This window comes from Anser cygnoides, chromosome 2 (assembly GCF_040182565.1).
Source record: "Anser cygnoides isolate HZ-2024a breed goose chromosome 2, Taihu_goose_T2T_genome, whole genome shotgun sequence".
Taxonomy (NCBI): domain Eukaryota; kingdom Metazoa; phylum Chordata; class Aves; order Anseriformes; family Anatidae; genus Anser; species Anser cygnoides.
The window spans coordinates 20,988,776-21,005,802 of record NC_089874.1 but is presented as its reverse complement, the minus strand read 5'-3'; the positions used below and the strand labels follow the sequence as shown (position 1 = coordinate 21,005,802).

General features: G+C 36.2%; 1 protein-coding gene across 2 annotated transcripts in view; it reads left to right on the top strand.

Moving 5' to 3' along the window:
* The window catches only part of MALRD1 (MAM and LDL receptor class A domain containing 1), a 263,083-nt gene that overhangs the window by 212,753 nt on the left and 33,303 nt on the right, over positions 1–17,027 (top strand). For both annotated transcript variants that reach the window (XM_066991641.1, XM_066991640.1), the window contains exons 35-36: positions 996–1,121; positions 3,351–3,417. In XM_066991641.1, coding sequence (XP_066847742.1) covers positions 996–1,121; positions 3,351–3,417 — 193 coding nt within the window. The remainder of the gene's footprint in view (positions 1–995; positions 1,122–3,350; positions 3,418–17,027) is intronic.

Genomic DNA, 17,027 nt, shown 5'->3' with positions numbered 1-17,027 from the left:
TATATAGGCCAGTGATTTATATTATATCTAAGGGTGGAACAGATATATCCTATAGCACAAGAGCCTGGCTGTTCAAGCTGGGTTGCTCATTGCTGTATAAAGTGGCTCTTGAACCCAGGAGTAGGAAAGTAGTATGAAATTTAGATTTGGCACTGGGGTATTGTTAATATTTCTAGATTCTTTCTCTCCTTCTAACCAAAGTTAATGTGAATACATCTAACTTTAATGGAGTCAGAGTTCCCTCTGATTTGTATTAGTTTTATGGTGAAAGATTTCAGCTCATATTACCTAAATAAAAGCATTTAAAAGTAATACTTTAAGGCAGCATTGTGTTAGATAAAATGACAAAACAATGCTATACAGGACGATGCAGGACCATTGGGTATTTCCTGTAGACCAGTGAGTCAGTAATAAATCAGTACCCGGAGGCTTACATGATTCCCATCAAGATTTCCCCTTCATAATTCTTCTGCAAAAATTTAGAAAAGACAACTGAATGCCCAAGAATAATAAAGGTGTGCAAGTTCCATTTTTTAGTATAATATTTTTCTGCTTTTTATACATTAAATATATCTCAGTATTTGGTTTCTTGTATTAGGAGGAAACTATACTAAGTCAATTTTTTGTTTTGTGTTTAAAAATTAACTTCATAATTTTAAAACTAGATTATGCCTGGGAGTTGACTATGTTGTGTGATAAGTTTCTTACGGGTTTTCACTGGCATTTTGCATCTTATTCTGTCAATGTTTTAAGTAAATATGCCCCCCTCTCTTTCACAAATACAACATGGGAAAAAACAGCATCTGTATTCTGTGTTTGTTTACCTATTTATCTACTCAATAATAAAGCTGTATGACTTTAAAGACGAAAGCTTTTAAAGGTCATGTGGACCCAAGATTATAAACTATAGTACAAATAAAGTTTTCTGATAGCTTTTTAACAATGAGAAAAGGGAATATATCTGACAATAACTGTCATGTTACTTTTCCTTCCAGCCCTTACAGGTTGTTTCAATGGTTCTTTGTTATGCGCGTCAACTAATCGATGCATAGCAGTCTCCCAGCGTTGTGATGGCATTGCAGACTGCATTGATTTCAGTCTTGATGAGTCCAGCTGTTCAGGTACTTAGTTTTCCATAAAAATGTCATTAGCAACACAAAAATACAGTGGTTTATTAATGAAACCAGAGGCAGCCCACAAACTAGACTGAATTCCCTCTGTTAACCAGTTTACATCAGGCATGAATTTGCCTGATGAACATGTCAAACAGAGTAATAGTGAGAAAAAGATGGAAAATAATATGCTTAGTTAACATGTGCACAACGGGCTTTTCTTTAGCTATAAACACATTGTTTAAAAAAATAAAAAAAAAAGGTCTCTGTAATATGCTACTACTAAATGCTACTACTAAAGCACTCTTGATTTTAGCTATTTGAATAACCCACCTAAGTAAGATCAGCATTTCTGAGTTATTGGAACAAAAGTTGCCCAGAAGTTAGTTATGTCTTTGCTATATATGTGGGGGTGTGGGGGGGTGTTCTTGAATATGAGAGAAAACATCATGTTTTAACAGCAAAATTTAACAATTTCACAATGCGGAGAGAATATGTACTTGTTAAATATGATTGATAAAGAATATTGTAAGTGAAAAGGAATGTATTCAGAAATTAGCTCAATGTAGAAGAATACAGAACGTAAACTCATAGACTTGCATGACAGTAAATTACAAACCTTCCACTTTTTTTTTTTTTTTTCAGACAGCATATCTTTTAAGTAATTGGCTTTCCAACATTTCTTAAAGCTGCAGGTGTCCACAATGAAGAGAACTATATTTATTTGTCTCAGCAAATGATTTTATGTGGCATATACCCAAAAGTCAAAGAATTAGACTTAATTTAATGTATTACATTTGCTTTTATTATGCATAAATATCATATGAAAGCATAGAAGAATATATACTGTTCTGCTGTGATTACACATTGTTTTAGTATTTGAGGGCAAAAAGTGAAAATACAACTTGACAGTCATTAATTTAACAGGAAAAAATATTTGTATTTTACCAGTTACTGTAAACAAAAACAACAACAAAAAAAAAAAAGTGGATTCATTTTTTTCATTTTCATTTGGAGTTTTTCTCACTGTGGAGGAGTAAAACTAAACTTCTGTACAGCTACAAGTGCAGAGCACACCACTGTATGGGCTGCTGCAAGGAAAGTTAACATCACAGACAGACCCAGTACCAGAGCTAAGCCTGACAGTATGGAATATGTGAAGAGATGTCAAAAGCTGAAAACAGTATATGAGTGACATCTCCCTCTACTTAAACACTTTGCTCTTTGCAGGACTGATGTTGTGGGTTAACTTCAGCAGGCAGCTAAACCCCACACAGTAGCTCGCTCATCCCCTGCAGTGGGATAGAGAAGAGAATTGGTAGGGCAAAAGTGAGAAAACTCATGAGATAAAGTTCAGTAACTATAAATAAATAAATAAAAGCAAGTGATGTGAAAGCTTATCACCAGCTGACTGATGCTTAAACAATCCCAGAGCACTGGCAGTGCCTGCAAAACAACACCCAGTTTTATTGGTGACATCATAAGGTATGGAACATCTCCCTGGTCAATTCATGTCAGCTGTCTTGGCTGTGTTCCCTCCCAGCTTCTTGTCTACCCCCAGCCTACTCACTGTGGGGGCAGAGTGAGAAACAGAGTAAGACTTGATGTAAGCATTGTTCAGCAATAGTTAAAACTTCAGTGTGTTATCAACACCGTTTTGGCTACAAATCAGAAACATAACACCATACAGGTATCTATGTAGAAAACTACCTCTAGACCCAGTATAAAACATTTCTCTAGATTTTACAAGATTGTAATTCTATGTATGTTAAAATTCTTGGCATCATTAATTAGAAAGTTGGTGATAACTGGTAAACAATAAGCATCTGTTCTTTTGTCACACTTGCATTTAAACTAATAGTGTTAATAAATATAAGTTCTGTCTTTGTGGGGTCTTACATATATTCATATTTTTGTCTGAAAATGCAATAAGTGACAAAAGCTTCATTTCTGAAATCAGATGAAACTACAACTTGAGAATAATTAGAAGCCTGTTCAAGTGAAGCACCAGGTTTTCTTTAAGCTCAAGAGTCATTCATAGATATTAATGTATTTATATTTGACACTGTTATCACCAAATCAAAGACTAAAGGAAGAGTTTTCAGATGAGCTGAGCACCCAAAATGGCAGGTGTGAACATTCTACTATTTTGAAAATCAGACAATGATAAATATAATAATGGGGGTGGTGCTGGGGTGAGATGGGGAATTACATCAAAGTTTTTACTTTTGTTTGTAGTTTGTCCTGAAGAATACTGCAAAAATGGAGGAACCTGCATCATCAAAGATGACGTTCCTTTATGCCAGTAAGTTTCATGGGGGATTGATTTGCAGTTCAGATTGGGGAAAGGAACTGTTGAAAGAGTGGATTTGTTTGTTTTTTTTTTGTTTGTTTTTTCCTATGGACTGAAATGACACTCAGTAGAAATGTATTTTTAAATGTCTCCATGCCTAACATACATTTATTTACAGTTGCTGAATGAAATAGTATTTTGAGAAGAATGTTACTTATTGAATAGAATTTTCTGTAACTTTCATCTATCTTTACATGGGAGAACCTGTTTGCCTGACACCCTTCTTTGTCTCATGCTTCACAACGTTTAACAATGTGTATTTCTATGAAAATGGATATATTATATACAGCAGGCATTGTGTCCCTCAGATGAGATTTATAACAGGCCATATTCTTGTCTTTGCTTGAACTTGTACTGTATTTCTGTTATAATGTTATTTTTTGAATATCTTGGTAGAGAGAAGGTAATTTTTTTTTATTATTTTTTTTTACTTATGCTAAACAAAGGGTTAAATATATGCTTGTATTTTTTCTGGAAATGTTCTATGTTGAAAAAAAAAATACAGTTCTGTTGTGGAATGTAAGAGTCACTAGAAAGTGTCTTGAGATATCTGACAGTTTTCATTTACACAACGTATCAGTCTGTTTCCCACTGGGAAATTACAGGAGGCTCTTAAAGTGCAAGGAAAACAATGTTGTTCTTTATCACAGTTTTGTCCTTCATGTATTTTAATGGATCTTGCCAAAGGGTTTGCCAAATTACTAAAAAAGTGACTGTCTTATCAGAGTATCTGTCTTAGTCATGACCAGACATTGAGGTTTGTCTCTTAGTCTCTAGGTAACTCACATTAATAAGCCTACTGACAAAACTTCAGTTATTGAAGAACCTGTATCTTTTCATGAGAGATGTAGCCATTGCTGATTGACAAAATGTTATAAATAACATATTCAGAAAATACAGGCACTTTCATACATGATGCAGAGACTTTCATATATGAATACTTTAACTCCCAGAAAACATTGTTAATTATACACAGATTTCCAAAACAATGTCCAGTAGTATAGCATAGAGAATGGCCTCTGCCATCTTGGAATTTCGTCAAGATGGCTGTTTCAAAACTTCCTGGTAAACAGAGAGAAAGAGGAATGAAAACATGGGGGAGGTTGCAGATAACATGGAATAGATAACCAGAGGAAAAAGAGGGACTGGGAAACCTGTGGTGGTTTTACCCTACTGGGCAGTTGAACAACCGTGCTCTCAATCCCCCCCTCCCAAAGGAACTGTGTGAGAAAATACAGTGAGAAAGGGCTCAAGGGCTGGGATATGTACAGGGAGATCGCTCACCAATTACCATCACGGGCAAAACAAACCCAACATAGATTAATGTAGTTTATTGCCTACTACTAACGAGTTAGAACAGGGAGAAATTAAAAGCAACCAAAAAACACCTTCCTCTCTCCCTCCACCCTCTTCTACCTCCTTCCCCCAAGTAGCACAGGGGAATGGGAAATGGGGGTTGCACTCACTCTGTAACGCTTTGTCACTGTCTGCCTCTGCTCCACGTGGGGTCCCTCCTACAGGATGCTGTCCTTCCCCAGCTAATCCTGCGAGGGCTTCCCACAGGCAGCAGCTCTTCAAGAACTGCTCCAGATATAGGTCTGTACCATGGGGTCCATCCGTCAGGAGCAAACTGCTCCAGCACGGGTCCCCCACGGGCGGCAGCTCCCCCCAGGCCCCCTGCTCCTGCGTGGGCTCCTCTCCACGGGCTGCAGCTCCAGCCCGGGGCCTGCTCCTGCGGGGGCTCTCCATGGGCCGCAGCCTCCTCCAGGCCACATCCACCTGCTCCGCCGGGGGCTCCTCCACGGGCTGCAGCGTGGAGATCTGCTCCGTGTGGGACCCACGGGCTGCAGGGGGACAGCCTGCTCCACCAGGGGCCTCTCCACAGGCCGCAGGGGAACTTGTGCTGCATGCCTGGAGCACCTCCTGCCCTCCTGCTGCACTGACCTAAGGTGTCTGCAGGGCTGGTTCTCACTCCTCGCTCTCCTAGCTGCTGCTACGCTGCAGTTTTTTCCCCTTTCTTGAATCTGCTCTCACAGAGGCACAACCAACATCACTCACTGGCTCAACTCTAGCCAGAAGTGGTTCCTTTTTGGTGTCAGTTGAAACTAGTCCTTATCATGGGGCAGTCCTGCCAGCTGCTCTTACAGAGGCCACTCCTGAAGCCCCCTTGTTTCCAAAACTTTGCCACATAAACCAAATACAGTACCAATCAAAACTTTACAATATTTTGAAGGAATTAAGCATATATATAACAGGAGAGTTAGCTTTTTCTGGAATAAGCTTCTGTATGATATTTGAAACCCCCACATCTCCATTATGGAAAGAAAAAAATGAACAAAAATGTATCTTGAATACAGAAATGTAGAAGTACTCCAGTTTTTGTTTCCTAAGGGCAGGGGAAGGGGGTTGGGGTTTGGGGGGGGGGGGGGGGGCGGTGGAGTAAAACCTATAAATTAAAGCAGAATTAGTTTGTGCTCAGGTCTTGGATTACACCTCCTGAAAAAAAAATAATATATATATATATTATATATAAAATAAATAAAAATTAAACAAGATGACAGAATTGTGTGGAGATTTCTTCTCTGGAGCAACTGCTGCTCTAGACTGCAGGCTAGATCAGGAGGAAAAAAAAAAAAAGAATAAAAAGAATAAAAAGGCAGTTAGCCTGTGGGACAGCAAGGAGAATCCTGAAGAGAGCAGAGTGCAGAAGATAATGCCCTGACTCAGAAGTGACAGAGCCTTCCTAGATACCCAGTTGTAACTGTGGAGATAAAGTGACCCTAAAAGTCACTGAATTTGACTAAAATGAACAGGCCTTACTCTTCGGTAACACAGAGAGCAAGATCTTGTGTTAGCATGTCCTTCTGTTTCTATTTTGCATACACAATGAATTCTGGTCTTCAGCTACTTGAGATACTTTTGTTCTAGTTCCTGTTAAATAAAACCTGGCTCTGGAAATAAAAACTTCCTTTGGCCTTCTCTGAGGAACTTGGTTTAACAAAATAAAGCCTGGTCAGATTGCAAAGTTTTGGCTGATTCAAGGTTCCATCATGGTCCTATGAAAACCCAAATCCCTGTTGATCTTATCTTAATCTGAGGTACTTTGATTGAAAAAATGCAGTCTCTGGAAAGCATTTTTATTGGTGACAAGGGGTTTTTGTTTTGTTTTGTTTTGTTTTTCTGTGTTTTTAATGCAACGTGGTTGAAGTAGTTAGCTGTATACATTCCTCCAAATAGCTTGATATGTCAGCAGGGAAACAGAATGAATTTGCAGTAGCTGCTTAAGCAAAGCAAATAAACCATTTAAAGAGATTGAGTTGATAGTAGATTATATATATGCATATATGAGATTTTGTACATTTATTACTTCTTCTTAGGTGCTTTTGGTGCTGTATAACTTTATATAAATTCTCCACTGTTGCTTAGATATATAACATGAATACTAAGGATGTCAACCTGACTTCAGCAGCTTGTAACTAAGAGAGTTCAGTAAAAGGTAGAAAGTGAGCTCCAGAATCCTATTATGAAGAGCTATCAGTAGACCAGGTGGAAAAGATAACTGTGGATAAAACTCTAGAAAAGTTTCAGCATTTATTGGACTGGGTAACAGGGTTGGTATATAGGGTTGTTGTCATTTCTGATGTTACTGAAAATAGCTTTTCTTAGCTGGTGCGTAATGCATATTGTAACCTCAGTGCGAATCCACAGTGTTTAAGAAAGTTATGGTGGTGGATGTCCTCAGTGAGAGTCTGCGGCAAAACACAGAGCAATGGTGCTTTGCAGGTGATTATTAGCTTACTACTTGAATGAAGCCAGCTTAATGGCTGTGCTGGTCTTCTCTGATAGTTGGGTTTGAGAGCCATTTGTGATCATTTCTCCTATATGGTCAGAAGAGTATTTGGAGTACATATAAAACACGTTTATCTTGTTCTTACTGCTTCTTGGGTATGCTCTTTGACTGCCAAAATAGATGGAACTCAAACGCTATGGTCACTCTTATTTCACAAAATGTGGCTCCTGTTTGTCCTGAGTTCCCTTTTGTAGTAGATGTGTAGCCAGGTAGCTAGTGGGCTAGTGCTGGCAATCATCTACTGTGGCTGCACATGCAAATAATCATAATTTGAGCGATAATGCTAGAATTTTTGTACATACAAAGGTCTTATTTCCAAAATTTTCTTTTGACTTTTTACATGTACCTTCCCTATTCTTTTTTTTTTTAAATTTTTTTAAGTAAGACCACAGAGCTCTAGAAATATAGGAAAGCAATCTGGGAAATGTGTCTTTGGAACCCACTGAAATGGAAGGGTGAGGCTTCAAAGACTGTATTAGTGCTGGGAAAACAAACAAACAAACAACAACAACCAACCAACCAACCAACAAACAAACAAACAAAAAAAACCACCACCACCACCACCAAAATGAACCACACTGAGAATAGAATAAAAATGTTTCTTCCCAGACCAATAATGCAATATTTTAACTCTCATACCAACTAGACAAGATTAATGAGATATATTCACATATAAAACATACTAAAACTTACATATAATAAACTCGTTATAGTGCTTGCTATTCCTTTTATTTTATACAAACACTTTCTGTGTAATATACCAAAATTCAGAGCAGTTGCACTGTAAGTGCACTATACAAAAGAGTATAAAGAGAGTGCTTTTATTAATGCCTGGCCTGTAAGAAAGCTCTATCCTTAAAAAGAAAATGTAATTACATTCACTGTCCTGTAATTAAACAATCATGTTATAAATTAGAAATACATCTTCATTAAACATTTTTGAATATGTACCATCTAGCTAATGGAGCTGTAGAGATTAGAATTTCAAGGAGCCTTTATACATAGATAATTATTTAATGTTATCTTTGTAGTTGTGTATCTAAATGCTGATTTGGCTCAAAATACAGAAATTAAATTATTTTGTTTGCTTTGATTGATAATAGTGAAAGAGTTGCCTTTTGTTTTTACTTTTTAGAAAAGAATTTATTTTGCAGGGTTATAATTGATTCAGATGTTGCTTATTCTGCTTAGAAAAGCTATAGTCTATTTGATCCCCTATTTTTTACTTCTCTCCTCTTCCTTTTTCAAATGAGCCCTTTATTCTAATCACAACTGGTCTGTTTTAATGGACAAATAAAGTATTTTATCCCCAGTGGCACAATAACAGTATTCTACAAAAATGAAAACATTACTTTGTAGTAGTTGAGACATTTTCTCAGAATCTGATTTTGTCTTCGAAGTGCTAACTTCTGCTGTGCAAAATACATTTTTGAGAAGAAACCCTACAAGGTGGCATGCAACTTTAAATAATGTCATAGTAGACTCATTCAATGCATTTTCCAGACAAGTATCATGTGTGCCAAACAACGGAAATTTCACATCCTGTCTGGGCAATGTCTTCCAGTGAGGAATGACTGCGTTTTTCTAGACGCTTGCCCTTGGATCTGCTCTTACATGTGCTGTGGATTTTTGAGGAGGGATGCTGATAGTTGTGTTTAAAAACTAAAAGTAGGGGGATTGTTTAAATATCAAAGTATACCATGAAAAAGTATTCCCAACTAAGAAAATAAAATGCTTTGAAGCATCTAGCCTGTCATCTGGTGAAAATATAAAGCCCAGAGAGTGACAAGACAGACACATCCAATTCATTATTAAAATGAGTTTACAATGGGAGAAGATGACAGTTCCCATTTCAGCTGTTTGTCCTACTGATCTCAGAGATTCCCACCTCAGTTGCAGGCAGGATTGCTGGTGTAACAGCTGCTGAATTACTGCGGGTTACAACCTGCTGAAGCACAGCAAACTGCTACTGAGTTCTCAATTTTTGTAAGAATTTTCTTTTAGATTTGCTGAACAAATGTGATATAGGTAAATTGATAAAGCTATATAGAGCCTATATATCTACCAAAGAAGGTGTTAGTCATGCAAAAGTACTTTTAGATAGGGAAGGAATGGAACAAGGGTGTAGCTATGAATGAAAAGGAAAACTATCACAAGAAGTCAAAAAGATAAGACATTGAAAAGGGATGTTATGCTAAGATTTGACTTCTGGGGAATGAAGACAAAGGAATATTTTTATATGCCTTTAGACATATGTAAACACATATACAAGCATACATAGCTGACTTAGAAAAGCATGCTCATAACCTTCCATTACCCAAGAGCCATCTGAAAAGTGATGTTGATGCAGATAAAATAATAAATTCAGTTTGCCTGAGCTGGGTTAATTTGAGAATGAAAGGACAAAATCTCTATTCTCCAGAATAAACAAGACACAGCTTATTGTGAAAGAAAATACACAGTATATTGATGCTTATGTAAAACTCTTTCCTAAAATTTCTATTTCCTGTATTATTTTCTGTTTATTCTTTATCTTTTCTTATTCAGAAAAGTTTCATGATATCAAGATGTTTATTTCTGATTAAGTAATCCTATTGCATCTTGATTTTCATGTTTCTGACTTCATAGTCTTTCCCAAGACAGATGATCATCATGTCATTAAGAATATATATGAGATAACAGAACACTAAGCATCAGAGGAAATTGAACTCTTCAGGAATGTTTCCCATTTCATAAAAAAGCAATAGAGTTATGTAAACAGCAGAAGTATATGCAACCTAAACTGAACCATCTCCCAATAAAATTTCTTGCATGGCTGCTGATACATATATAGAGAGAGAATAGGGATTTTTTTTTCACCAAGTGTTTCAATTTAAAAATAAATTTGTCATGTTTAAAACTTCTGTGTTTGCTTTTGGCTGACATATGAAATGATCAGTTGAGTTCAGCTAGAGGTTTGTGGAATTTTATACACTCAAACATTAATAATTAATATTTTCATTCTTGCATTAAGAATACAAGTAGTACAAAAGAATCATCATATATGTGATCTAGGTATAATGCCCTTCTTTTACAGTCTAAAATATTTCTGAAATTTGTAAATATTCTTTTATTCCCTGTACAAGGGGAATAGTATATTCCTGAATTTAGTACTTTACCAACCCCACTGCAGCTCTCAAAATCAAAGTGAGACTTATATTTAGTCTGATCAAAATAACTTATGTTTTAATATGAAGATACTGTAATCTTATTCATAAGAGTATATGCAAATAGACATAATTTAGCAGATACAGTGAAAATTACTTTGGCATATAAGAATGCTTATAGAAAAAAAAAAAATCTCTTCAGTTGGATTTCCTCTCCTTCTTTCCTCTACTAAGAAATCTTAGTATCAAAAGTGCTTGAGATGCTAAAAACATTCAGCCTCTCTGATAAATATGCTATATTTCTATTTTGATTTTCTATTCCCTCTTTAAAAACAAAGTCAAAGTGAAATAAGGTTTCTACCATAGGAAGATTTTATTATTACTAAATGAAGAAAAATGTCTTAAGAGCACTTTTACCTCTGAATGACTTTACCTCTGAATACCCCAAGACTATAAACATCATTGCACTTAAAATTCAGGAGACAGTTTTGTCTACGACAGGGACAAGTTTAGGATCTGGGAAATGTATCTGTAGGAGAGGATGCTTATTGAGTGATAATGAGAGAGGTTTTTACAGGGGAGGATGTTAATTAATGTTGGATATTGGATGCTTGCCAAAGTATGAGGGTTCCCCGAAGGGTTAGTCCTATGAACTCCAGATGCTGAAGAGTAGGAGATATAGATGAAAAGCTTAAAATCATAACATTTTTGAATCTGATTTACTCATAACAGGAAGGAATAGGTGTAAATTCACAGAAATACTTTTCAATAAAAACAAAACTTGACAACAGTTGAAGAATTACATACCAGTGAAGGAAACATAAACACAAGGTTTGCAAAGATTCCTGTGCTACAGCCCCCTCTTCTTCACATTCATGTAGCTGCCTTTTTGAATTTAAAAACATCTTGGTATATCCATTCATAGGCCCATAAATTATATATATGACATCAAACAACTGTTAATACACTCTAGGTTCAGATATTCTTACTTACCTTTCAGATTGTCATTCTAGATTTAAATGAAGAATAGGAAACAGTACCTTGTCTGAATATAGTATTCTCATATCCTAAGATTACCTCTGCATGTCTGGCTATCAAAACTTCATTGCTTAGGATCAGCTCATCACTAGAGATCTCTCTAGGAGGTACCTGGATGCTACAGGTTGAGCATATCTAATACAATGCACAATATTTTATAAAAGTTGTAAGGGACTTAGAGACTTTTGGAAAATCTATATAAAATCAAGCAAGTTATTAAGAGTTTTGAACTTTCACTGCATTGAGGAAAGTTTTGATGCATATAGGCCTGTGCTTATGGTGGGAGGAAAAGTGAGGATGGTGGAGATCTGTATTTGATAATGTGTTATTACATAAATCGTGTAGGAAAGACAGATAACTTCTATTATGTACTAACTACATCCTGGTATGTGTCCTAACCACTCTAACCCACAAAACTCCCTGGTGTTACAATGTCCTCAAGCTATCTTGCAGGTTTACAATTTTCCCTCTTATTCAGCCAGCGTGAATTTAAGTTTCCAAGAATTATACCCTTTGTGCTGTTGCTAGGTGGCTAAGAGATTGCCTAAAAGCAGCAAATTCTACTAAATTAAGAACTTTTGAACTTTTCTTCCTGGCTTTTGTAGTGTTGACTGATCTGGAAAGCTCCATGCATTTTAATTTTAAACACATACTAACAGAGGATTTTTCTCAACGCTTGGAAGGATCTTTTCATGTTTGCTATTGCTCTAATCAGCTACCAGGCTGCATCTCTAAGAGGGAAGCAGTAACTATGTGCCATTCCCACACAGACTTTTTTATATTACTACAAGGAAAAAGTACATATACATTAAAGAAAAAATAATTTTGCCCACTTCTAGTCTGCAAGTCATATTTTCAGTGTACAAAAATATTTCTCTTTCAAAAATATAGATTGAAGTTGTGAACTTTGAAATATTTTTTAAAGTATGTAAAGGTAAGGTGGTTCATGCAAGAGTTTCAATATTGATCTCAGCAACGTTACTCCAGAATAAACATCAGGAATAAATTACAGCAGACTAACGTTTTGATCATTTGCAACTAGCAACAACTAAATGGAACCTGTATTGCGCAGTTCTGGCATACCTGACTTTCCTGCACAAGCCACTGAAAGTACAGCTTTTCATGACTAGGAGCTAAACGAAACAATTTTTAAGTGTTGCTAAGTTGAACATGCTAACACATGTTTTGCACAGAGCAGAATTCTGTTTTTTAAATAGTTATTTCAACTCTGGTGATTGCATTTTCAGATTTTAGGTACTCATATTACCAGGTATTAAAGCCTTCCTTCCTTCCTTCCTTCCTTCCTTCCTTCCTTCCTTCCTTCCTTCCTTCCTTCCTTCCTTCCTTCCTTCCTTCCTTCCTTCCTTCCTTCCTTCCTTCCTCTTCCTTCCTTCCTCTTCCTTCCTTCCTTCCTTCCTTCCTTCCTTCCTTCCTTCCTTCCTTCCTTCCTTCCTTCCTTCCTTCCTTCCTTCCTTCCTTCCTCTTTCTTCCTTCCTCTTCCTTCCTTCCTTCCTTCCTTCCTTCCTTCCTTCCTTCCTTCCTTCCTTCCTTCCTTCCTTCCTTCCTTCCTTCCTTCCTTCCTTCCTTCCTTCCTTCCTTCCTTCCTTCCTTCCTTCCTTCCTTCCTTCCTTCCTTCCTTCTTCCTTCCTTCCTTCCTTCCAATAAATTAATACTTTATTAATGTTCAATTTATTTGGGACTTAGGAAGAGGGAATAAGAATCTCCCCAGACTTGTTTAATATTTTAGTATATGAAAAATATTGTGTTTACATTGTCATAGAAATCTACTGAGATTGTCTTCACATCTCTTTTGCTTCCAGAGGTGAAAGTGAGGTGATTTGGTAAAATATTTTTTGAGGCTGCGCAACAGCATAGGGGCTTTTATAGGAATTGTATCAATTTAATCTCCACTCTGAACTTTCCCTTTTACCTACAGGCAGGTTGTGTCTAAACCTCACACATTCTTTGATAATTTAGCATTTTAGAATGCATTCTTACCAGTCACATCTAACAAAAGTTCTAGCCCAAGCTGTCTTTACTACGTGCCTCAGTTACTACAGCAGTGTCGCTACTTGCCTAGATGACTATAGGGTTGCTAGGCTGATGTTCCTCAGAAAGCAGCTGCAGAGAGTGCTCTTCTGACCATTGCTTTGACCATATCATTCTTCTTTCTGCATCTCATTGCTCCCTCTTTTGCATCAAATGTAAATTATTAATTCTGCTTTCACAGCCTTCATATTTTTTCCCACTCTATCTATTATGACTCATTAAACAAATATAATTTGAATATGTTTTAAATACTGGATGCTAGTCGAGGGTGTAATATGGATAACAAAGTCTGTGCCCTTTCCAGAGCAGAAACATAGCAATTAATTTTCTATATTCTAACAGGTCTTTGTGCCCTTGTGAACGTTTAAAGCACAATGTGGCAAAATACTTCATACTTACTGAACAGAAAGTAAGAATGTCTTTCAAAACAACTTCGTTCTAAATGTACATGAAACAAGGACTAAGCACAGGAAGGAATTAGGCATATGATTTACCTATAAATCCAGAGAATCAAAGCATAGTACAATAATCTTGCCTTTGACATTTGAGCTTCTTTTACAACTTTTTCATCTTCAATCTCTAGCTTTCTTTTTTAATAATCTACTTTGTTCCGGTAACAAAGCCCTCACAGCTGGTATTGGCACGCAAAAGCTAGAGCAAATACTTTCATAAATTTTCCAGGCCATCTTTTTTGGAATATTTTTTCTTATAACTGTGAAGAATGTACAACAAGTAATCAAAAAAAAAAAGTACAGCAGAGAACTGTAAAATTTTGTAAAGTCAGGCTAGTCTTCAACATGCAAAGCTCTGCTGACGACATTTCAGAAGCACACGTGCTGCCATAATAATCAAAATTAAAACTCCTCTTTTTCATGTTGGTTTAAGAAAGTAATTTGTAGTTCATGAGGCTTCTGGGAAACAAACAAAAAAAAAAACACAAAAAACTTTGTTAATGCCATGGGCTGAGCACCCTTTTTTGTATAGTTTTCTTTTAAATTGGAGCTGGGAGAAGAACAATTTGATTTCAATGTGAAGAGTAATAGGGACCTAATATTATTTCTTAGATAGACTGATTTAACCCTAATTCTGTAAACTCAAATTTGCTAAATGTTATATTCTGGAATTAAAGTTAGCTGAAGAAGTACTAACTTTTTCTCCTTTCAATCTCTCCCCCCCCCCCCCCCCCCCCCACATATTAAGAAAAATGAGAATACAGTTATTCTTGAACAAATTCTCAAGAGGTCATTTCTTTTTTACTATAATAACAAACATTTTACAGGTTTTTGATGAAAAACATAAATTTCAACAAAATATTCTGCAAAAAAATCTGTCTAGTCAAAAAAGTGTCTACAAAGTAATTTTTTAGAGAAAATATTCCATTTGTCCTCGCAAAAAAAAAAAAATCTATGCAATCATTAGAAAGGAAGAATACTTGTCTTCATTCTCATTCTTATATTGTACTTTCCTTTTTATTTTTTTTCTTGTTTGTTTGCTTGCTTTTTTTTTTTTTTAATATAGATTTCAAGGAAATATCCATTCAGCATTCCCTGTCCTCAGTACAAGCTTTGGGCTGTCACTGTACAAATACATCAGAAACAAATATGTATTACACAATGAAGGGAAGAGGTTCTCAAGAGAGTTGCAACTTTTTGAACATCCAAAAAATAATTTCCTTCATGTAAATAAACCGTGTACTTATTACAAAACATTTCCACATGATATCCCAAAACAGTCTCCCTTCTAATGTTACCAGAATACAACGATTGTAAGAAGACCGTTTCATCTGTAGCTTATATTCTGGTGTATCATCAGGGCAACAGGAAGAACAGAAAAATTGTGAAAGGCTTTTTTTTTTTTTTGTGGTTACAGAAATTATTGGAGCTAAGTGTTCAGAGCTGTGCCAGTGTGTGCATTCCTCATGACTGATTTCTCTCTTCTGCAACAAAGAACCCACATGGATTTTTTTTTTCCCCCGTTGTTATTTTTTGGGGCAGTTCAAGCACAAGTTTCAGGCAAAGATTCATGAAACCTGGCAGGAAAGACACCTGGTCCTTTAAAAACAAATTTTTGAAGTAAAAATTCTAAAGCCACAGAGAAAAGTGCTTTAGCAACTGAACACTTACTGTGCATATGCATTCACTTTGCTTCTGTGAGGGTATAAAAACTAGTCATGAGATTAAAATACAGGTCTGGAAATGAGGGCTTCAGAGTCCAGCCGGTGCAGCTCCCCTAATATAAACCCTTCCAAGGTACAGAAGTGACTTTAAAAGCCTTCTTACTTCAAGAGGCTTTTTGACATAATACTACTTAGGTATTATTACAGTTCACCCTTTTCCTCTCTGATACTTACTTCATCAGTAATGAGAATATAACAGTGTTCCTTCTCTAGCCTTTTCAGTCCTGTTTGTTTGAAGCTCTTCAAGAAAGGGACCCTGGAGTTTTGTTTGCCTTGATGAAACTGGGACCAGTTACAATGAGACAGGACCTGCAATAGTATTTTTTAAGTACATAAACAAATGTTAAGGTCCTACATGTTCTTTGAGACTTCTGAGTATCCTGAGAAGCTAGTTAATCACTTTCTGGGGAAAAATAAAAAGTAAAAACCAAAATAAATAAACAAACAATAACTCGGTTGTAAAAATGCAAAAGCATAATATGAGTTCTTGCAGAACACTTGGATTTTCTTATTTGCTTATTTCAAAAGGGTTGAAAACTGAATTAAAAAACAGCACACTTGCTATTTATTTTTTAATGCTGTTGAAACTTCTGGAAGCCTGGTGCTGGAGTGAGGCAATAATAGATGTACATAACAGTAGGATAAATAAACTCTGCTGGACTTTAGCAATGAAGTTGTGGATTTGAACTCAGAATATTCAGTAAAGGTTATTTTCAGTAATGTATGTAAGCAAAACTGGAATGGCTTATTCTACCTGGAATCACTGCTTAACTGTTGCTGGAGCTTTTACCTTTTTGTTTATAATGTCATATAGCATATACAGGAGTAAACCAGGTATCTTTAGGCTAAATAGTTATTGATATCTCTACATTTTTAATTTCTGCTCACTTGTTAGTAAACGTTAGTTAATGTTTCCATATCTGCTTTCTTAGGGCTGACCATGAGCTAAGTTCCTTGTAGGGAAATATCAGTGATAATAGAAATTCTACATCGGGATCTAGGATAACACAGGGACCTTACATATTTGCTAGTGGTGAATATAGCAACATTCATCTGTGTTTTCTCAAGCAATTCATAGGTAAGACAGAAATTAATACAGTTAGCTCTCTAAGCAAGGCTGATCTTTCCAAATAATTATCCTGAGCTTTCATCCAGTTCAGGCAAACCACAATTATATGCAGATGACAAGGGATGAAGCGATTATTGCCCTTTCCATCCACATTCATTTTGAAACCCTGTGTTTATGAAATGTCATGAGAAAAATACTGCATTTGCTTACCTTCTTTATGATTAGCTAAGCTGG